This window comes from Prinia subflava, chromosome 16 (assembly GCF_021018805.1).
Source record: "Prinia subflava isolate CZ2003 ecotype Zambia chromosome 16, Cam_Psub_1.2, whole genome shotgun sequence".
Taxonomy (NCBI): Eukaryota; Metazoa; Chordata; class Aves; order Passeriformes; family Cisticolidae; genus Prinia; species Prinia subflava.
Window position 1 is genome coordinate 596,061 of NC_086262.1, and position 21,890 is coordinate 617,950.

The window sequence follows — 21,890 nt, forward strand, 5'->3', positions numbered from 1 at the left end:
GTGGAGTGGGAGACACAAGCAGCCCTTCGTGCTGGGTCAGCCTCCACTCCCCAGGAACTCTGGTAACTCTGGCTGCATACTTCAGGGCTGGCATTCATCCCAGAGGATTTTAGATGTGTTGTCTAAGGTGCCTGTCCCTGCTCTTGAGAGAACCTGGGGAGATGCCTGTTGCACAAGGAAGCATCAGCTGTCAGGGGTGCTGCAGACCGGGAGCTGGCTGGGTTGTAACCCACCCTAAAGCTGCACGTAGAAAAGGGGCCAGAGGTCTCTAGAAATAAGCAGATGTTTCCAACATCTTAAGACTCAAATTTTGCAGAAGTGGGACCCTCTGTGAGGCCTTGGCCTGTCCTAGGGCAGCTCAGGTCAGAGCAGAGCTCAGACATCCTCTGCTGAACCTCCTGCCCTGTGCTCACTCCTCGGCATGGTGCAGGATGGTCCTGGGGGGTTGGGCTGTCCCTGGGATGGATGCTGCTGTGTTTGCCAGCACACGTCTCACTGGATGCCTGCTTCTTCTCTGCTGCTCGGGCTGTGCCATGGCACTTGCTGGGGAGGGATCTCAGTGCCACTGTAACCTCTGCAGTCCGCAGGAAAGGTGACTTCCATCTAGTTCTAAATTATGACATTATTTTATTAGATCTTTAAACTTTAGTTAAATTTTTTATTTAAAAAGGGGGAGGAAGGTATCATATTTTAATTAGTAGCAGTGCCAAAGGAGTCCTAGATTAATTATTTGAAATCACTCCATCCAGATGGTTTTAATTTTCACAGCAGGGAACCGGCATCTTTTTAAGGTGATATTTTTCAAATTAAAATCAGCTTGAATATTACTCATACTGGCTGCAGAGTGAGGGGGTGGGGAACACAAGCCAGTGTGCCCCATGTTTGTCCATCTGAGCATGGGCTGCCAGGGGGACCTGTGTCAGAGGGGTGGGAGCTGCTGGCTGTCCTGTGGGACCACAGCTCACAGCTCTCGTGGTAGAGGGTTTTGTCAGTGTTAGCTCCTCTTTTGGCTGGCCAGAGCCTGAATCTGATGTTCAGAGTCACTCTCAGCAGCTTTTTACTCTCAGGCTGGAGGGGACAGGGAATGCCTCACAGCTCAGAGGGAGCTCTGCTGTCCTGTTCTCACCGGACCCCAGTGCTGGGTGGCCCTGCACCAGGTGTTCATGCCTGGGTGGCTTGGCCACTGGACATCTGTGAGCAGCTCCTTGGTGCTCTGGGTGTCAGCCGTGACTCCTGGACCAGGCTTTGCTGGCTCCACAACCTTCACTTGTGTTCTGGCTGCTGGTCTGCCTCTCTGAGGCTCCATCCTCTGACCTCCATCCTCTGCTCATGTGAGGAGAAGTCCTTTCAGAGTCACCTCTTTAAAGGCACACAGTCCCACCTTTGCTGTTCCCTTGTCTGTTAGTACTGCATTGCACCTGAGCAGCCTCCCTGAGCTTCCTGGAGCAGTGGGCACTCAGCAGGTTCCAACCATGCTGCTCAGCCTGCCCTGGAGGAGCTGTCCTTGGCCCTGTGCCATCACCCTGCTCCTGGTTGGCTCACTTTGAGGGGTTGTTTCTGGCTTGGGGTCCTTCCTCACAGAACTGGTCACAAGTTTGATACTGCACTGGCAAGTGAGGGAACAAAGTGGGCAGCACCCAGCTATTGCTTCATGCTGCTCTCCATCACAGGTACCTAAACCCATGAGGTGTTTCTGAAAAACTTCCATAAATATCCATATCTATGCATGATTGCAAGTAATATCCTGCTGTAATACAGACATTATCCCACTTGCTGTCAGAAAAAAGTTATAATTTAAATATCCCCTGTGATAACAGATTTAACAAATATATCTAAATAAGTGTAAGCAGCTAGTAACTGGAAACCCCTGAACTTAGGGGATGTGACTGAGCTGTGAGAGGAAAATTGTTTAGGGCCCTTGTGAGTTAAAGGTTTGTGATATTTGCACTGCTGCAGAAGCCAAAAGCTGACTTTACAAGTGGGAAAAATATTAATGTGTTTAAATGAAACAAACTCCTATTTCTATCCCCATGGTAAATCCTTACAATGAACATATTTGCTCTTAGAGGGCTTTAAAGTTTGAAATATGAATGCCAAAAAAGAATGTGCCTTTTTGCAGCACAGATCAAACATTTTCCAGAGTTTGGCAAAAGCTGTATTTCTACAGTGGGGCTCAGAACTTACAGGCGTGAGTATTTCCAGAGCAGGAGTATGGAGCTGCACTTGCTGACACTCACACATTCTTGCATTGTGTTTCAACCATGTCTCCTTTCTCCTCCTCCATGTTGGAGATGGATCTGAACCAAAATGTCCAGTCTGCCTGTTCCTGCCTCTCCGGGGAAATTCCTGGAATCCAAGTCTTGAGCATGACTGGAATTTTTGTTTAGATTAGAGATGGAATAAAAGTCTTGATTTGGATCTGTCTGGGTATTTGAGATGATGATTATGGTGGCATGCCGCTCATCTGGGTGGCAGTTTGGCCCCTTCTGCAGGTACAGCTGTGGCAGAGCAGGGGGTTTATGGAGATGCAGCAGAAATCTGTCCTCTGCCCTGGCTCCCGCTGCAAACCAGCTCTGGCATCAATACCCTGGAAGACACTGAGATTGGCCACATTTCTCCCAGCTAGAGCCAGAGACCTGGGCCTGGACTGCCAGAAAGAAATTTGGGACCTCCTGGAAGCACAGCCAGGCATGGAGGACATGTGCAGGATGGGTGTTCATCAGACAGAACAAGCAGTGCCAAATTTCTCCCTGCTAGCTGGTGTGGTGACCTTTGGGAGATCACTGTGAAGTTTGGCACTGAAGTGTGTGCCTGAACCACTTCTGTGCAGTGTTTGAGGGCTGCTGGCTGCGGGGAAAGGATTTTCTTTCTTGTCATGCTATTCTTTGATCTTCATGAGAATAAAATCTATGTTCTTACCCTCCAAAGACCCTCCTGCAGCGTGAAGGAGAGCACTGTCATTGGAACAGGCTGCCCAGGGCAGGGGTGGCATCACCGTCCCTGGAGGTGTTTAAAAGCCACGTAGATGTGACCCGGGGGACGGGGTGTAGTGGTGGCCACAACAGTGAGGGGGAAACAGTCAGACTCAATGATGTCAGAGATTTTTTCCAACATAAGCAATTCTCTGGTTCTATTAACACTGAGTTGATATCCCTGATAAGGTGGTGGGGTTGATGTGACAGAGCCCACACGTGTATTGGTTATTCTGTGGTAAACCAGCCCCAAATCCAGGGTATCTGTGTGGGAGTGAGTGGAGAGCTGTCAGTCCTGCGCCTCACCAAGCCATGAGCTCGGCCACTGGTTGGTCCCTGGGGTTGTCCACTGCAGAGCACCCTGGTGTGGTATGGTTCAGTGGGACAGTCCCCTGGGGAGCTCTGCACCCTGTGGCTTGTGGGACCACATTGGTAAATGCTTTCTTTTTTTCTTCCTTTCCAAGCCCAGCTTCTAGTGGAAACAGACACTTTTGGCAGTCAAGTCCGGATCAAAGGGAAGGAGACAGATTTCTACCTTTGCATGAACAGGAAAGGCAAGCTAGTGGGGAAGGTAAGTGTTTCCTATTAATTCATTTGTAACCTGAGTGTTACCTTGAGCAGCCTCCTCAAGGCTGTAATGATGTGTTTGAGCCTCATCTGTCAGCCTCAAATGAGAAGCAGGACAGGGGATGTGGGGTTTGCAGGGCAGCTCTCGCTGTCCCAGGTGCTCTCCTGATGCTCTGTCGAGGCCTCTCAGTCTGTAAAACGAGCCCTGCAGCCTCACGGGGCTCTCCAGTGCTGCTGCAGGTGTGCACAGGCTCGTGCCTCACATGAGATGTCCCCTCAGCATCCCAGTGCCATGGCCATCTCCACAGCACCTTCCTCACCTGATCTTTCTTTGGGACACATTCAAATGTGAATTTCCCCCAGAATTTCTTTTGGGAGAAATTCAGAGTAGAAGGGCAAGCAGAGCACTGTGCTGGTGCCGGGCAACAGAAAGCCCCTTTCTGCCAGCCAGGAGGCAGGGACTGGCATGGCACAGCCAGGGCTGGAATCTGAGCTTTGGGGTATGCCCCCGCAATGGAAGCATGTAACAGATTACAACTTGTTCTTCCCTTCAGCCCAACTTGTATGCTGAAAATAGTATTTTTTGTGTATTAACTTGTTTTTGTAATTCACATAGTCCTTCTATATTGTTGGAAAAGCTGGAGGCTTGCTAAACAGGCAGAGCCTTGTGCAAAGCTAAAGTACCACCAAAAAATAAATGTCAAATAAAATATTCCAGCCTTCAAACCTCTGCTGCCCTCATTTTGCACCACCCAGAGTTCAAATCTAGCATCTTTGCAGCTGTGAAACAGGGAAGCTGAGTTTTGTTTTGAGTCAAGGCAGTGAAAGCCATGCTCCCAAACAAAAACCAAATGGCTCTGATGAAAAATTATTTACTGTTGTGGTCCCAGGAGTGACACCTGTGGGACACTGATGTCCCTGGAGGATTCTTCCCTCTTCCACTTCTGTTTCCTTGGGGAGCAGTTGCTCTGTGGAGGCTCACCCCAGGTTATTTGCTGCCAGTCAGGGCCCTGTGCCTGACCTGCTTTGGAGCTGCCTGTTGAGGCAGGAGGTGTCCAGGGCACTGCTTAAAATCAGGGAGAAGTGGAAATCAGCACTCTGAGAGGGCTGGGGCAAGCAGCCGATTCTCTCTGCATCCTGCCACTTGTGTTACCACCCTGCATGAGACCCCATTGTTTGGTCTTGGACAGGGAAATTATTTTAACTGGATTTATACCACTTTGGATGCTTTTGAAGGTTGCATTGGACACAAACCTACCTTAGATTTTTCTGTGCCTTCATATTCCCTCCTTTAAATGTGATCAAAGCATTTTCCCCTGAAATGTTACATGGATAATGTTGCTAATGTTTATGAGGTGCTGATACCAGTCATGGAGACCTCAGAAGCACTCAGGTGGGGTAAACTGAGCACAAAATCTTATCTTTTTCTTCAGTAGTCCAGGTGGGTCAGCAGTGGCACAGGGCAGCCCACAGCCTTCCCTGTTCTGCACAGGAGCATCCTGGCGCGGTTAGCATCGGTGTTTCCAAACATACCATATATTTGTATGGAGTGTGTATTTAAGGCTCATCACTTGATTTGGGCACTGAGGCAGGACAGTTCTTTAGCTTGTCACCTTTTAGGCAGCTGAACCCTTTTTTTCCCCAGATGTGCTTTTCATGGTGTTAAGCTGGCAAATGTTTTGTTACAAAGAATAAATAAGTCTGTTCTTGTAAATACTGCTGCCCTCCCACCCCAGCCCATGACAAGTTCGCAAAGAAGCCGACCTGGGCTGGAGGGAACACAAAGGAAAGTGTTTCAGACGTGTTGCCCACATTAACAGCTCCTCACGAGCAACAAAAGAAAACAATTGCATGTCTTCTTGATACCAAAGAGTGTGGTTTTAATTAGTGTCATGGTTTCAGCTCCCTTTGTGGCAAGAGTTTGAGGGAATGCTTTTTAGCCTGAATGCTCTAAACAGCCAGTAAACACCAAGGAAAACATGAGCTAAAAGGTATGCCTGGGCTTATACAAATATTTAAGTTCAGTCTGGGGGTGGAGGGGAATGAAGCCCGCGAAGTGATTGTTCCATGGTTGTCCTGCTATGTTCCTCTGGCAGGAGAGGAGCCGCGGGACCAAGCTGGGCCTTTCCTCTGCTCCTTTCCTACTGCCTTACACTGCACAATCCCCAACCAGACCAGCACATGCCACCTGACTTTGTTCTCCTCACTCAGCAGCTTTGGATCCCCCTCAGCTGAAAACCTGCTTTGAATTTACCCCCTTTTGTGTCCCATAATCACCTACAAAGAGTGTCACAGTCAGCAGATTGTTGTTGTTGTTCTGAGCTGGAACTGGTGATGAACACAAGAGCTGCAGAGGTGGACAGGGCTTTTCCTCAGGGCTGGCTGTGTTGCAGGGAAGCAGATTAACCCTCCGGGGGTAAGGAGAGCAGCCTTTGTGTTCCTATTTCTGATAACTGTACCTCCACCAGAGTTTCCCAACACAGCCCTCTGATGGAGCCCGCTCAGGAGCCCCAAACCAAGTGGGTTTTGCCTGTCTCATGTGTTGCTGTGTGTGTGTTCACAGCCAGCTGTGACCAAAGGGCTCGGAGCTGTTTTGGGCAGGCTCCTGGCTGTAACAGCAGCTGCTGAGGTCACTGGCACTCTGTGATGCTTTGGAAAATGAGACAGGGGATGTGTTGTACAGCAGTGACTTCTCCAGTACAGGTGAGCAGCACCTGGGCATAACAAACTGGAGTGTGATTTTGTGGATTCTTGGTGCTGTTTTTGAGAAGGCCCAAGAAACATTTGATTTTATTTCTTTTTACTTCTGCCCATATGTTTCTTTGCTTTATGGGGTTTTTGGTGCTGCATGAAAATTGTAGGTCCTGAGTGTTCTGGTCTTCCTGAGGTTTTCTGTGGACCATTTATTTTATTATAAAATCACAGAATTTTGGGGATTGGAAGGGACCTTACAGCTCATCTCATTCCACCCCCTGCCATGGCAGGGACACCTTCCACTATCCCGGGGTGCTCCAAGCCCTGTCCAACCTGGCTTTGGACACTTTCAGGAATGGGACAGCCACAGCTTCTCCGGGCACCCTGTGCCAGTGCCCTCAAAGTAAAGAATTTCTTTTTTATATCTGATATAAATTTATCTTCTTTTAGTTAAAGCCATTACTACTTGTCCTATTGCAACAGGTCCTGCTAAAAGGTTGGTCCCCATCTTTCTTTAACCTTTCTTAAGTACTGAAAGGCTGCAATAAGATCTTCCTAGAGCCCTCTCTTCTACAGGCTTCATGGTAAAATCATACTACAAGGAAAGACATGAAAATAGGAAAATTCAGAACAAGAATGCCAGCTGCTTTTCTGAGAAATGTGTTTGTCTTTTTAAAAAAAATATTAAACCCATTTATTTATCTCAGGCTTCTTAAAAACATGGGGGGAAGAGGACTGAAAGGAGAGGTATGATGAAACTTATCCACTTGTGACAAGGTGACAAGTCATCTAGAACACAACTACTCTGAATATTGGCAGTAATTCAGTGCTAGAGGCAAAGAGGAGCTGATGATCTCTTTGGAGGAGCTCTTGAGCTTTTAACTGGTTCTCCTCAGGATTCCTTCTATGATTTTTCTCTGTGCCTCAGCTTCTTTCATCTCTTGCATTGAAATAAGGTCATCACTAGAGTGGGGATTTCATGTTTGCTGAAGGCTGGCAAGGTTAAGTCTTTGAAGTCACCCAGAGCCAGAAGCAGCCTGAGCTGAGCTGGTGGCTCTTACCTGAGCAGGGCTCCAGCTGCTCTTGCTGAGCATGTCCCTCAGCACATCCAGCTCTCTAGAGCTGCAGGATGCTGCAGAGATTGCCTTTCCCTGCCCTGTGCCATCCTCTGGCAGGAGAGCATTTGCAGTCAGGGATCTGTGTGAAGCTTGAATCATCAAAGGATGGCCAGAGCCTGCCCTTCCTTTGGGTATGGCCAGAGCTGGTGGCTGCTGCACAGGGAGCAGAGCAGAGCATCTCCTGACCCTCAGCACTGTCTCCAGGGAATTCCTTGTGACTCTCTGACATCCCCCTGTGGGATGAGGCAGTCTGGTCAATGCTGGTGCTCAGGCTGCAGCAGGTATCTGTGGGGAGGGTATTTCACACTTCCACCTTCTTTCAAAGATCCACAGTGATCTGGTGTCCACACACTCTCAAAATCATTGTAGTATAGGGGCATTATTTTTGTAAAAGCAATTTAATAAGTTTGGTTTTATTCTTCCGTTCTCTGAGCTGAATGTGAGCAGAGGGAAAAAGCTGTTTGGTGAAGGGTAGGAAGCTGTGGGCAGCTGGGTGGCTGAGGCAGAGCTCTAGGCTGGTGACAGATAATTTTGGTTCCTCCTGGGGATGTGTCCCTTGACATCACATCTGCAGCACTGGAGCCCTCCCAGCACTCACAACAACCAACACTGAGCTTTGGTCCCCAGGCACAGTCCAGCTTCTGAACAAAAGCTGTGCCAGCCAAAGCCTGGCTGTGCCAGGGGCATTTCATTGGTACAGAGGACAGGAGGTGGCACGGCTGTGCTGGCCACCAGTGCCTCTTCCAGCCCTGACCAGGACTACTGTGCTGGTGCCACTCACAGCACAGACCTGCCTCTCAGACACAGCATTTTTTCTGGTGTGATAACTGCTTTCCAAGCCAATATATTTCTTAATGTTACCAGAAAGTTGCTAATACCATATGGCAAGGCTCTCTGTATTTTTGCAGGACAACAAACAAATTGTTGCTAGATGCCAGACTGCTCTGGCAGAGCTTTATCACTGATGCCTGCCAGCAGTGGCCTTTAGGGGATAGTAATAATTTGGGGTTGTTTACATTACAGCTTTAAAATAGGGGATTTCTTGAGGCATGTGTGTGTTTAGTCAGGAAAGTTGGCTAAAAAACCTGACAGCATCAAAGAGTGAAGGTGCCCACCGTGGCCTGTAAATGTGCTCTTGGCCACTGAAACTCCTCTGGCCCCATGAGAGAAGGAGCTGTGGGGGCTTCAGCAGGAGCCTTCTGTTGTAGGGAAGGAGACTCCCTTGGGTGGGAGACACCAGGGGATTCTCCAAAGCCTTCTTGTTGTACCTTGGAGCAGGTTTTCATCAGTTGGCTTTGGTTGAGAATGAGGTTAAGCTTTCTTGAAAAGCTGTCTTTGAAAAGCTGCTGGTGGATACCCAGTTCCTCACTGCCGGGCCAGGGGCTGAGGCAAGGACACTCTGGGATGAACCCCAGCCTGGTGCCCTCCACATGCCCCAGTTCTGTGTGGCATTTGGGTGCCAGTGCTCCTGGTACCCGCCATCCCAGGGCCATCCTGACACCTAGGGGTGCTGCAAAGGTGCCAGGAGGTGTTTGGAGAGGGCAGGGGCACCCTGGGATTGCAGTTTGGAACTCTGGTGCAGTACAGGAGGTGTTTGCCCTCCTCAGCTTGTATCTTTAAAACCACACTTAAATGCATCTTGGATTTGGAGCAGAACTCTAAGTTTCACAGGGGTTTGATGCTTATCCAGATTTTTTCCAGGAGTTGTACAGTATTCAGGTTCCTTGAAAGAGGCTTGTAAAACCTAACAATTTCTGAATGCTGAATTTGTGACATAAACATGAGCAGGATTTGTGGGGTGTCAGGTTTAATAGCATGCGTTTTGTGGATCTCTCTGTGACATGCTCAGCCATAAACTGTTCTGAACTGGCATCTCATGGGAAAGCAAAACTTGATATGGCTTTTGCTGGACCTCACTCAGATCTCGTTTGGAACTGCAGTTTGGTCTTCACTCTCCTGTGAGTTTGTTTTAGTTTAAGTCATCTAAATAAACACATGCACTGGACCCTGAAGCCAAGCAACTTTGGACATTGCCATACTTTGGACAGGGAGATCTGATCCAGAACTGCCTCAAGTGTCTCAAAATCTGGAATCAGAGCCTGCAGGATTGCAAAGATCTTAAAATCAATGAGATGACAAAACAATTATTTTGGTTGGGCTATCAGAATCTTTTGCATTTACCTGATCAGGCTTTTTTCCTGCAACCTGTGGGGGAAAAAAAAATTCTGAAAATTTAGAAGCTGAGATTCTCATGAAATTAAAAATGGAAGTGGAAGCTAAACCATCTGCCTCCTGTTCTCAGACCCCAAACATTGTTGAGAATCTGGAGAGGAGCTGGAGGAAGGGTCCATGGCCAGTTGGATCTGGAGTCAGCAGTGCGCTGGAACCAGGAGGGATGTCCCTGTCCTGGGGACATCAGGGGCAAGGGAGGGATTGTCCAGCTGTGCTCTGGGCTCAGCAGCCTCACCTCTAGTCCTGGGGCAGTTTGGGGTGCCACAGTAGAACAAAGTAACCTTATAGCTATATCGGAACATCTCCAGTTAACTTAAGCTTCGCAGCACAGACGTAATTCTTCAAGTGTTTGCTCTGAAGTAAAACAAGTGGTCCTTCTGTTTAAAAAAGAAATATTCTTCATTATATTATTTTTATGATAAGGACTCACAGGTGCTCTGCTGGGGATTTGGGGGTTGTGTGTCCTGGCTGTGTCAGGTCACCAGAGAACTGGTAACACATTTAGAGATTTATTGTGATTCCTTTTTAGGAAATGTCATGTTTCCTTTGGATATTTCTAAGAAGCCCCAGTTCTCTCTCAGAGCGAGCTTTGCAAAGTCAAGGTTCACTTGCAGACCAAGCTTGTAAGCCTTGACTTCTGAATCTTTTCCTTATCCTGTGGCTGGAAGATGTCTATCCCCTTCCAGGGAAGAAAACCATCTTCTTGAAAGCTGTGTGATAATTTAATTTAATCCTTGCTGTGTTCAGGAAGCAAGTGTCACCATAAAGCTGCTGACCTCCTGTCCCCTGTGTTTCGTGCTGGCTGCAGCTGTGTGTCCTGTTGGACTATTTCAGGCCTAAGGTTTAATGTTAATTAAAATTACTGATGGGGATCCCTGAGCCCTGGTCATGCCTTGTCTTGTCTGGGTGGAGAGGGTGTGCTGCTGAATGCATCTTGTGCTGACAATTATCAAGTTGGATTTAACTGCCTTCCTCAGAGCATCTCATCTCCTAAGTGCAATTTTTTGTTGGTCTTGAGCATCTCTTAAGATAAGGATGATGTTTCTTCTAAGCACTTTAGCATATACACTGATGTATTTTACTGCAAGAAGGAACTAAGCAGTGCAGCCTTGTTCTCTCAAATGGGTGTAGCTGAGATCATGTTTAGGGAACTCCTGCTCCTCAAGGACTGTTTCTCTTTGGCTTGCAGTTTATACTTAAGTGACGTTACTTTTAAGTTTTGTTAAGTTTAAGCTCTAGGTTTTGGAGAGGAGGTGAGAAAACAGAGGCTATTTCTGCAGTGGAGAGTAAAACCTGTACTCCAACAGTACCAAAATGAAATCTATTTGATATGGCACTCACAGAACTATATTTAAGGTCAAAGAAAAGTAGATCCTGCTTAAATACATTTTTGTTCTTGAAAGTCTCTTTCCTTGTCTTTTGGATACCCAAAGATATCCTGAGTTTCCTGAGGGAGGACAAGTCTCAAGGCTTGCATTTGTTGCATAGGGATGGAAGTTGGTCACTCACTGGCTGGAACAAATCTGGATGATCATTTTTTATGGATAGCACTTGATTTGATGATGGATTTCTCTCTTTTCTTAGTCATATCACTTGACATGAAGAGAACGAATGAGATCCTGCACACAAGCAATGACCTTTCTTGGTTCTCCCATTAAATTCCCCCCATTTAAGCTTGCCCCAGGGAAAGTGGTGTCACTACTGGAATCTTGGCTGGATGAGATTGCATTTGTTTGAAATGATAACATTCAGTCAGTGTGCATGTTTGTTTAATGTAAATAAATCTGGGACAGGCCCAGCACTTGCTATGAGGTCAGCAACTGTTCTAGTCTCATTATGCTGTTCCACTCATCATCTACACCTGATGTTTTAAACAATTTTTTAAGAAACCATTTCCTATAGTGGCACAACTCTCAGTATCACAGAATCACTGAGGTTGGAAAAGCCCTCCTAGACCATGGAGTCCTAGCTGTGCCCAATGCCCACCTTGTCATCAGCGCAGAGTACTGAGTGCCACGTCCAGGCCTTCCTTGGGCACTTCCAGGGTTGGGGACTCCATCTCCAGGGGTAGCCCCTTCCTATGTTTAACAAATTCCCCCTGATGTCCAGCCTGAATTGTCCCCAAGCCTGAGTCTCTGTCCTCTTGTCCTGTCTCTTGTTCCCAGGGAGAAAGGCGACCCTCACCTTGCTACAATTATGTATTGAATTTAAGCCTACATGAAATATGCTACTGTTCTTAGATGGCTTTTACAGAAAGTTCAGGACTGGCATATGGAGGCTAGAAATGACTGCTGGAAAAGAGCTCCCAGCAAAGCCCAGAGTAGGCCTTCAGCAGCAGGTTGTGCTTTGTATAGAGGAGTAAAATCACTTTCCCATCCCTTACCATGTGCAGCCCCTCTCAGCTTCCATGTAACTGGACCTAGTGGGTGCAGGTAACGGGAGATGTCATAGATCTGCTCAGATATCACATCTGAAACCTGTCTGGGGATTTGGATCTCCTGAAGAGCAGTAGCTTCCTCCTCTAGGAAACCTGCAGTTTTGACTTAAGTTTCCTAAATTTTCTTTTAGGTTTAATAAAGTTCGTTAAAAAGGCAGTTGGTATTTCCCCTCAATAACAGTAAGTACATGCAGCTCTCTGAGATGCAGTTAGGAATGTCTGTCAAGCAAATATGCATCTTTCCAGCTGAAGCCACCTGGTTTGCCCTAATTCGGGCCATGGCCACCCTGCTGCAGTGTTGGCAGGAGCTGTGGCAGGGACGGAAGGAGCAGGTGAGGAGGCCTGTCCTGGTGTAACCCCAGCCTTGCCTGGTTCAACCTACAGAGACTCCTTTCATCTGTGTCCTGTTTATCCTGTGACAGAGAGTTCTCCCAGGGCAATGTGAAGGTCTACTGAACTTAGGTAGAAAAGGGTAATTTTGAAATAGAAGGCAGAGGGAAATAAAAAACTTTGAACTGTTCTCTTCCTTCCTTGGTTCCTGCAGCTTGTGTCTGGCACAGACTGGCACAGGGCTCTGACAAGCCTGGATGTCCTGACCCACGTGTACAGGACCATGCCCTTTTTCGCCTGTTTTTGGGAGGGATGGAGTGTTCCCAGTGTGTGGGGGCAGCTAGGGGCAAACGTGGGCAGGGCTGCCTTGAAACGGGGCCTCTGGAGAGAGATGTGCCCTCCACGGAGCATCTCCTCCGCGTGGTTTTTTGTTACTTCCCTGCCTGGTGAATGCACTTAGATGTCCTGTATACATAATTAACCTCTCCGCTGTGCTGGCAGACACTTTTATTGAACTGCCCATCACGACTCCTAAGTATTTTCCTCAGAGGATTGTGCAGGTTCAGAGGGCAGAGAGCTGGAGGAAACGCGCATGAGGCTGAGTGACTCTTGGCAGTTATGGATGCAGCTTCCCTGATTTACAGCCTGCTCTAGGAGCAGGAATGTGCATTTGGGTCAAGAGGTGTCTCTGTGGTCAGGATGCCTTGTCATAAATCCAGGATGCTGAGCATCAGGATACTGCTGACAGATCTGTCCCAATAATGCCCATAAAGTGCAGGGGATGGTTGAGCACTGAGGCTCACTGCTGTGAGCAGGTTCTGCCACCCCAGCACTGCAGGCTTTGGCAGGGCTGTGCTCACCTCCCCATCATGTTTTCTGACCTGCCTTTAGAAGGCGTGTGTATCAAGGGGAAGAGGGACAGTGCTAAAAGCTGTGACATTAACACAGCTCCTGTATTGACTCCTTCTAGCTGGGATTCTCCAAGCCATGTGGAGCGAGTCCAGAGGAGGCTCCAAGCACTGCCCCTCTGCCTTTGAGCTGAATTTGTGCAAAACTGCAGAGAAGGAACTTCCTGAAAGCCACATGTCGCTGGACACTGCTAGGGGAACAGCTCTGGGGCTGTTAGGAGTTATCAGTGGTGCTTGGGGCACCAGCCCTGGGTCCTCAGCTAGGTGTCCTTCAGGAGCAGCTCATGGAGACTGCTGAGCCATGCTGCTCCTGGAAACCCAAGCCTTCCCTGCTGTCACTGCTGTGAAATTTAGGAGACATGGGGTGGAATTTCTTCTGTGTAATGCAGTGGGTGAATCTAAGAGTGTCAGTGTCCAAGAGAATTTTCAGCAGCCCTTTGAAATGATTGCTGAGCTCAGTGGATGTGCCTCATACCTGGGGGTGGTGTAAAACCCAGCACTGTGGAGTGCCAGTGATTAGGAACTCCTCTGTCTGTCTGTCTGTGGAGGGGGAGAGAAGGATGGGTGCAGGAAGGGTCCATTTTCAGCAGTTTTCCTTGTAAAAGCCTGGGTGTGTGCAGCTCTTGGAAACCTTTTGCTTGAGTGGTAGCTTTCCCTGCTCCAGGATTTTTGGGAGGTGAGGGTTTGCTTGCCTCACTGAGGAAGATGCTCTCCATTGTACAGAGGGCTGGTGTCAGCACAGTTTGACTTCGAGCCAGGGGGCTGAGCTGGCAGAAAGGTGATAATTAGACAGATACTCAGCCCCCTCTCACTCGGAGTGCTGAGGCTCGCTGTGGCCTGTGCCAAGCCGGCATTCCTGGCTTGTCACAGACGTGTTTGGTGGCGTTTGGGGTTTGTTGTTATTTGCAGCACATCACCAGTCGCTCACCCAGAGAGCTCCTAATTGCAGCAGTGCTTGAGGAGGGGAAGTGTTTTAACTTAAACTTAGCTAACAACAGCTTAATTTGTGCCCTGATCTTTGCAAACAGAGAAACTTTTCCGTCCTGGTGGCTTCTCTCCCTGCTCGGTGGTGTTACCTGAGCTGCTGGCACGAGCTCATTGTTGCTGTGAAAGCTGAGGGAAGTTTGTATTTTCCGGTGCCCACTATGCCAGATTTGTGAAGCGTAAATGAGAAAACCTGCCCTGGCCTCCCTGTGCCGTAAAGAGCTGCTCAGGTGGCTCAGCATGGCAGGCTGCGGGGGGAAGGTGGAGGCGGCTGCTGCACCTGCTGATGCTTTGGCTCGGGCTGGTGGCACAGAGCAGCCGCGAACTCCCCCTGAGCTGCAAGCTGTTCATGGCAGGAATGCCTTGCTCCGAGGAGCACTCCTGCTATGACAACAAAGAGCTCTTTGATCCTTTCCATTTGGAGAACTTAAAACGAGAAAGCCAAACTACAATAAGACCAAGTTGGGTCATAAAAAGGAGAGCAGGAGCACCAAAGCGCTCTGGAGTGTAATTGTAGAAGCAGCAAATGCTTTGGCACTTAATTCTGCTTTAGTGTCAGTTCAACATGTTTCACGTTTAAGACTGGAGAGCCCCTCGCCAAATGCTCTGCACAAACAATGCGAGGCTGCTCTTGGTGAGCCCCTGGCTCAGCATGGCCCCTCTGCTCGGCTGCCCTCATCTGCAAGCAGGGTGGAGCCAGTTCACGGTGCAGAAACTCCTCAAACCCTTGGTTGCTGCTGCTCTAACCCTGCTCTGTAAAAGCTCTGGCACTGCTCAGGTTCCTGCCTGGCACTGGGCACTGACCCACTGCCAGCAGGGCTGCTCCCCAGCCCTTTTTCCAGGACATGCTCTGCTGGAGCCAGCCCTTGGTGCTGCTCAGGCTGTGCTTTCCCTTCTCTGCACAGACTTGGGCCACGCCCCAGAGCTTTCCCTGGAAGGTGGCATTTAGATGATGCATTTTATAAAGCATTTTTCAGAAATTTAGCTAACAGATACCACATCTTCCCAAAGCTGTTGGGGCATGTTTAAGCAAAAACGTGCTCTGAATGATTTCTTTCCAAAGAACTGACCTGCAAGGTGGCACGGCCTTGTTGCATGGCCAGGCAGCAACCCCTGGGCCAACACAAACAATTTTGTCTTCTTGCAGAGACCTTTGCAGGGTCATGGTTGTGCCTCTGCTCTGTCCTGCTCTGAGCAGGGAGCATGGCTGGAGCTCCTGCCGGTGGGATGGTGAGGCCAAAAGGCAGGAGCACCCAGTGGAGCACACATGGGGCACCCCTCATTTCTGCCATGGAGGGGACAAGGGATGTGGGGCTGGGTGTGGGACCTCCTCTGTCATGTGGCCAGACCATCACACTGTGCCAGATGGCCCTATGCAGCTCTGGGGCTTTCAAGAACTTCTTTATTGTCAAGAATCAGTTGAAAAAAACAAAGCTTGGTATTTTGGAGGGTGAGTGCTCTGCAGGGCGCATCCCTACCAGTTTAGTGTGTGTGAAATGTGGCTTGGCAGCAGCTCCCAGCTGGCGCTGGTGATGGAGGGTGCAGCCCTGGGTCAGTTGCACCAGGAGCTCCTGGGGAAGGGTGAGCCCATGGCTGGAGCAGGGAGTGATGCTTGGCCAAAGCTCTCTCCCTCTTCTCTTTCAGCCCCCTCTCTTTGGAGGAGTGAGGGGATGGCTGACAGACCCAAGGAGTGATTTGCTATGGCTTAAATAGGGAACTGTTGGGCACCTGATGCTTAAAATTTACTGAAAACCTTCACAAATTGATTTTTCCCCTAATAGATTGCTGTGGAAACAGCTCTTCGTGGTGTAGGTAACTTGTGTGAATGATTTATCCTGTTGAGGATCATAAAAGAAACTGTAAAATTATCTTGTCAGTATTTGAAAATCATTTGTGTGTCTGTGACGTGTCTTAGCACATACAGGAATGCTCTGTTTGGGGAAGTGAGGTCCTTATCCTGATTTATCTCTAGGTACTTGTAAATGTTGCTGTAATTTTATGTTATCAAACCATTTAGCTCTTCCTCTTCTCATGCACCTTGTTTACTTCAAATTAGCCCTGAGGTTGGCCTGAAGTTGCACCTTGTTATTCCTTCACCTCCTGTCTCTGTCTTAGATTCTGTTGGCAAATTTGAAGGTATAAGTAAATTCTCTTTTGTTATTAATAGAATAAGTTCCCCCGCCTACACACGTGTTTTCTTTTCATTCCAGTCTTTATTTTCTGTGAAAAACTGACATTGCAGTACAAGCGGAAACCTCCCAAATTGCATGAAAAACCCTTAATTCTCCTAGCAACAAGGTCAGCACTCAAATCCAGTCCCTTTCCACAAGCATGGGGGGAACGACCCTTCCAATTACCTGCTCCCCCTGTGGTATGAATCCGGCCGGTTCACAAGCACCTGGATTTGGGTGGATTTGAATCCCAGCCATGGTATTGTTTTAAAATTCTCCACTCACTGGGGAAGGGTTTGTAGTGGGCTGAGCCCTGAGAAACCTGGAGCTGGTTTTATGGCTTCCCATTGAAATCTGGTGGAACCCTGTGGTGTTGACTGATTTCCCCCTTCGCCACTCATGTGGCTTTGATCAAACCCAGGACTTGGAGAACGACACCCCCAGGAACTGGAACCACTGAGCTTTGTCCAGTTCTGCTGTTCATTAAAGCATTTGTGAGCTTCCAGTTTTGGATGGTAAAATGAGGATCTTTGTGCCTATCCAGGATGGAGACTGCTGATCCTAAGGCAGAGCCCCGGTGCAGGCCCTGGATTAGCAGAATTGTTGCAAAAGTTGCCAGAATTTGCCCTCTTAATGAGACCTTCCCTGGTGCTGAAAGCCTTGAGGCAGGAGGGTGCAGTGCTGGCTTCAGGGTAAACATCACCTTCTGTCACACAGATGGAACCAAATGCTAAAGGCATTGAGTCCTGGAGGAATGGCTGGTCCTGGGGGCTTGTGATGACCAGCCATGCTGACTGTCCTCTTGCTGCCTCCAGCCTGGGTCATGGTGCCTGATGGTTCCTGTGTCGTGGCTATTTGGGGTGCAGGGAGACCTGTGCAGAGTGGCTGAGAAGAGTTCCCTCCTGTTCCATGATCCCCTGCCCTTCCCACAAACTGCAGCAAACTCCACAGGGACTGTGCACCATGTATTAGGATGACTCCCCTGGAAGGGCACCCTGAGCTGTCCTTAGGGAAGGGATGGTGACCACGCAGGGCTTGGCTCCTCACCCCAGCCTTGTGCCCAGAGGAACCTCTGAGCAGAGTTGGGGCTAGGGGCTGAGCAGCTCAGGCTGCTGTGGCTTCCCTGCCCCCTCAGGATGTGATGGCTAAAGACTGAGAGGGTCTGACAGTGTTTAGTTTGGGTGTTAGCAGGGTTTAATACCAAATGTAGGCATGCAGTTCTGAAAAACTCATTGGATTTCAGTAAGAACCTGAATTGGGCTGTGATGGAAATCCTTCCTTTGGCTTTGACGAGCATTAAATGAAGTCCCGTGCGATGGTTTATATCTACTTATCCTGTGTCTACTCCTGAATATCTGCTGATGCATAAATCAAAGTGCAGATGCACTTGACGTGGCATTCTAGGTACAGCACCAGTAACTCAGCAATTTAAGGACAAAATGTTTTCTGGCAGAAGGTTATGGGTGAGAAGAATTTCCTTTGTGCTTAAGGACTTGAAGATGCAGTTGTGTGATGCTATCTCCCTCCAGTGCTGCCTGTGCTCTGTGAGAGTCCTGAATGGCGAGATCAGTGTTCTGCCATCTTCAAAGCCCAGTTCTGTGTCTGGTAGTCTTGATCTCCAGGCTGAGCTAAGCCCAGTTTGGCTTCAGGGCTCTCCAGGTTCCAGGGACTGGAGTGGGGCTGGAGACCCCAATGGCTCCAGCACTCCTGGGGCACCATGTGTGGTCCATCTGCCAGGGGTTGCCCTAGGATCACATGGGGGAGAGTTTTCAAACTGCTGTGCAGACTTAGACTGAGACTTGTAATAATTTTAGTGGGATTTGGGTAGTTGTGGGTGAAAACCCATAAGGTGTTTCAGAAAACATCAGAAGTGAGGAGTAGAAGGCGAAATGCTGTTGTTTGGGCCAGATGATATTCTGGGGTTTGGGTTTTTTCTGCCTAAGTATGATGTTTCCCTGGCATGAGTTCAATTCATCCTCTCTCCCTTATGGAAAAAAGCAAAGCTGGATGTTTTGCTTTGCTTGCAGTTGAAGGCACTGGACTGGATAAACTTAACTGTTGTCTTTGAAAAAATTTTTCTCCCCTTGGATAAGAGCATTTTAAAAAAAGAAATTATGACCTTATGCTTTCATGCTTTAAAAAAAAATCTGTTTCAGCTGATGCCTGTTATGGCTCTTAATCACAATGTTTGAACAAAAAAAGAGGTCCAGATGTGATGTTTTTATTTATGCCAAATTGGGTTTTGGTCACTGAGCTTGCATTTGCGTTATTTATTTTTTCTTTTCTTTTCTTTTCTTTTTTTTTTTTTTTCTTTTTTTTTTTTTTCCTTTTTCAGCCTGATGGCACCAGTAAGGAGTGTGTCTTCATTGAAAAAGTCCTAGAAAACAACTACACGGCACTGATGTCTGCAAAATATTCAGGCTGGTATGTTGGATTCACCAAAAAAGGGAGGCCACGGAAAGGGCCCAAGACCCGGGAAAACCAGCAAGATGTACACTTTATGAAGAGATACCCAAAGGGGCAAATGGAAATACAGAAACCTTTCAAGTACACAACAGTCACCAAGAGGACTAAGAGAATACGACCCACCAACCCCAGCTAAAAATAGACAAAAATAGTGTCACAATAAGAAACCACAAAAAGAAAAAAAAAAAAACACTGCACCAGAGGAATATTTTTACATTAAAAATAAGGAAGAAGCTCTATTTTTGTACATTGTGTTTAAAAAAATAAAAATAAAAAAAATTAATAAAAGACTAGATGGCAAATGCTGGGGAAAGCTGTTCGGAATTTATTGTGACTTGAAAAATGAAATGAACTGCTCTATTTAAACTGACTTCTTGTTGTTGATGACACACAGGTGCTTATTTTGCTTTTTTTGGAAAGGACAACTTCTCAAGCATATCCCCAGAGGGGAGGAAAAAAAAAGATAATTATTAAAAATAAATAAATAAAACCAAAGAAAACCAAAGTTCTTTCCCAAAGTTACTGAGACCCTGCCCCGCCAAGTGCCGGTTGGCAGTAATCTATTTATTGCCTGCTGCCCACCGGCCAGGACAGGCGGTGGGAGCTGCAGGGATGAGGCCCGTGGAGCTCTCGGCGCACCGATCCTCTGTAACCCTCCTGACGACATAGGGAGTCACGGCTCCGTGATCCTGCATCCTGCTCACTTCTGGAGAATGCTGCTAACTACATTCAAATGACTACAAGATGACCTAGTACACCAATGATAAGGGAATATTTTAAAACCAGCTATATTATATATATTATATATATATAAGCTATTTATTTCACCTCTCTGTATATTGCAGTTCCATGAACCAAGTATTACTGCCTCAACAATTAAAAAATTATTTAAAATGTATGTACATTTTTGCTGTTCACACTTCTTTCCCCTCCCTGAGTAGTGGTTTTTTAATGCATATTTATCCTTTATGCAAGGCCAGCAGGAAATGTTCGGGGCAGTTTCCCCACTATAAACTTCATTGCTGATTCTGTAGTTCCTCCTGTTCCTTAATACTATCTTCCTCTTCCTCCCTGGTTGTTGCCACAAGGAAGAGTCTCAGTGGGATGGTGGAGGGCTGAGTGTGAGGGAATCCACGCCGTCATTTTTCAAGAGCAGCACATTTGATATTTTTCATTCCAAGGAATATTTTCTAAAGCTGTGACCAAGCAGAAAGTCAACTGGAAAATGAGTATCTGACTGTATTAACACATACTTACGTATGTGTTAATACATACCCTTGTGTTTCCTTCGTTACAGCTTTTAGAGGGGCTCTTGCTTTCAGCTGTTTAATTCAAAACTGTGCCTTTTAAAACTTGCCCTCAGCCAGACAAATCCCTCTGCCTTGTCATGCATGGTTCACCCAGCTCATCCAGAGACTTGTTTCCCCAGTCAGTCCAGCCAGCTTTCCTTCCAGGAATTCTGCACGGGATAGGGGTGATATAAAGTGCCCCACAAACAGAAAGTGGAGAAATGAAGCAAGATGAAATATCTGACCTCAGATTCAGCTGGAATGGCAATGGAGCCCAAGTGGAGTTTTAAGGAGAAGCTCACTTGGCTTTTCCTTCTCTCTGTGTGCAGACATGGCTACATGCCCTGGTTACAGCCAGGGCTGGAAATGCTCAAAGCCACTAAGAAAGCTTTTTCTTGTTAATCAGGAGAATGACTCTCCCCAGAACAAGCTTTCCCAAGATAACTTTGAGAGCTGCAGCCAAATCCTGCAGATCAAAGCTGTTTGGGAGATGGTGCAGATAAGCATGCAAGCTTGAGGATGCTTATCTGAACCAATCTCCAAACCTTGCAAGCCTAGAGAAAAATGAGCAGTGCTAAGCAGGGTAACTCCACACTGCTCCAGGAGGAGCTGGGCAGCTGTACAGGTGATGCCTCATGCCAGCTAAGCAGGGGAGGTCACTCAACAGTCCCAGGGGATTACTGGGAGCTGCTCTCCTGAGGTACCTGGAGACAAGCACCGGAGCAGGATCCAATGGTGGAATTGGTTAGTGGGAGCTGGAAGGCTTTGCCAGCTTTGTCTGCAGATTGATTCATGTGGGAAGGATTTGGGGAAAGTTCAGAGGAGTGCTGGGGTGGAGGATTTGGAGCAGCTGGAGATTTGCTGTGTTAGTACCTTCAAGAGAAGACACCCAGTTGATTTCTAGAGTGAGAAAGGTTTTATGAGTGCCTTTTTTCCTCCTTGAAATATTGCCATGGCCCTGATGGTTTCACTGTTAGAACAACAGGATTTGTTTGCCATTGGAGAAATTCAAAGGGATGAGTGCAGTAAAGGCTAGAGAAGTCTAGGCAGAAGGGATCTCCTCTTCCAGACTGAGGCTGGGAGCAACCAGGGAGGGTCTGCTCCCTGTCCCACAATGGGAGATGGGAGTGAGGGGCCATACAACTGGAATGCAATTGGGACCTCTGTCCCTCATGTCATCAGAGTACAGGATTATTTCCTGCACAGCAGTGGGACAGGTTCCTCAGGCTGTGGAAAGGCAGGGTAGTGAGGAGATGGATGCTCACCTGGATTAGGTGATGCTGGAGGGATTTGTTGGCTGATGGTGCACATTAACTGTTTGTATTTGAACATCTGCTTTCAGGCTTTATTAACAACAAAAGCAGGGGCAAAGGTGACAAGAATTCACACCAGGTTCCTTTCAGAGGACCTTCACATTGGACAGAAGGGTATTCTGGGTGGGAGACATTCAAGGACTGAACAGAAATAGGGGAAATCCATCCTGTGCCCAGTGAGGGACAGCCCTGTGCGTGGAGCACATGGTATTCCTGCCCCGGGTTGGGCTTGGGGCTTGGGGTAGGAGCTGGTTAGAGGTGGACAGCCTGCTGGACAGGTCCCTCTCTGACCTCCAGAGCAGTGAAGTAGCTTGTCTGTGGTGTTTAACTTCTTTTTGTCCTTTCAGAAAATCTTCAGTCACTCGGCATGTGAGCTGAGATTTCCCATGAAGGCTTTGCATTTGATTTA

At 47.8% G+C, this 21,890-nt stretch overlaps 1 protein-coding gene across 1 annotated transcript in view; it reads left to right on the forward strand.

Moving 5' to 3' along the window:
- The window catches only part of FGF18 (fibroblast growth factor 18), a 66,652-nt gene extending 45,209 nt beyond the window's left edge, over window positions 1–21,443 (forward strand). Inside the window, exons 4-5 of the mRNA XM_063413354.1 lie at window positions 3,437–3,543; window positions 18,749–21,443. Of these exons, the coding sequence (XP_063269424.1) occupies window positions 3,437–3,543; window positions 18,749–19,015 (374 nt within the window). The 3' untranslated portion in view covers window positions 19,016–21,443. The remainder of the gene's footprint in view (window positions 1–3,436; window positions 3,544–18,748) is intronic.
- Window positions 21,444–21,890: the final 447 nt, after the last annotated feature.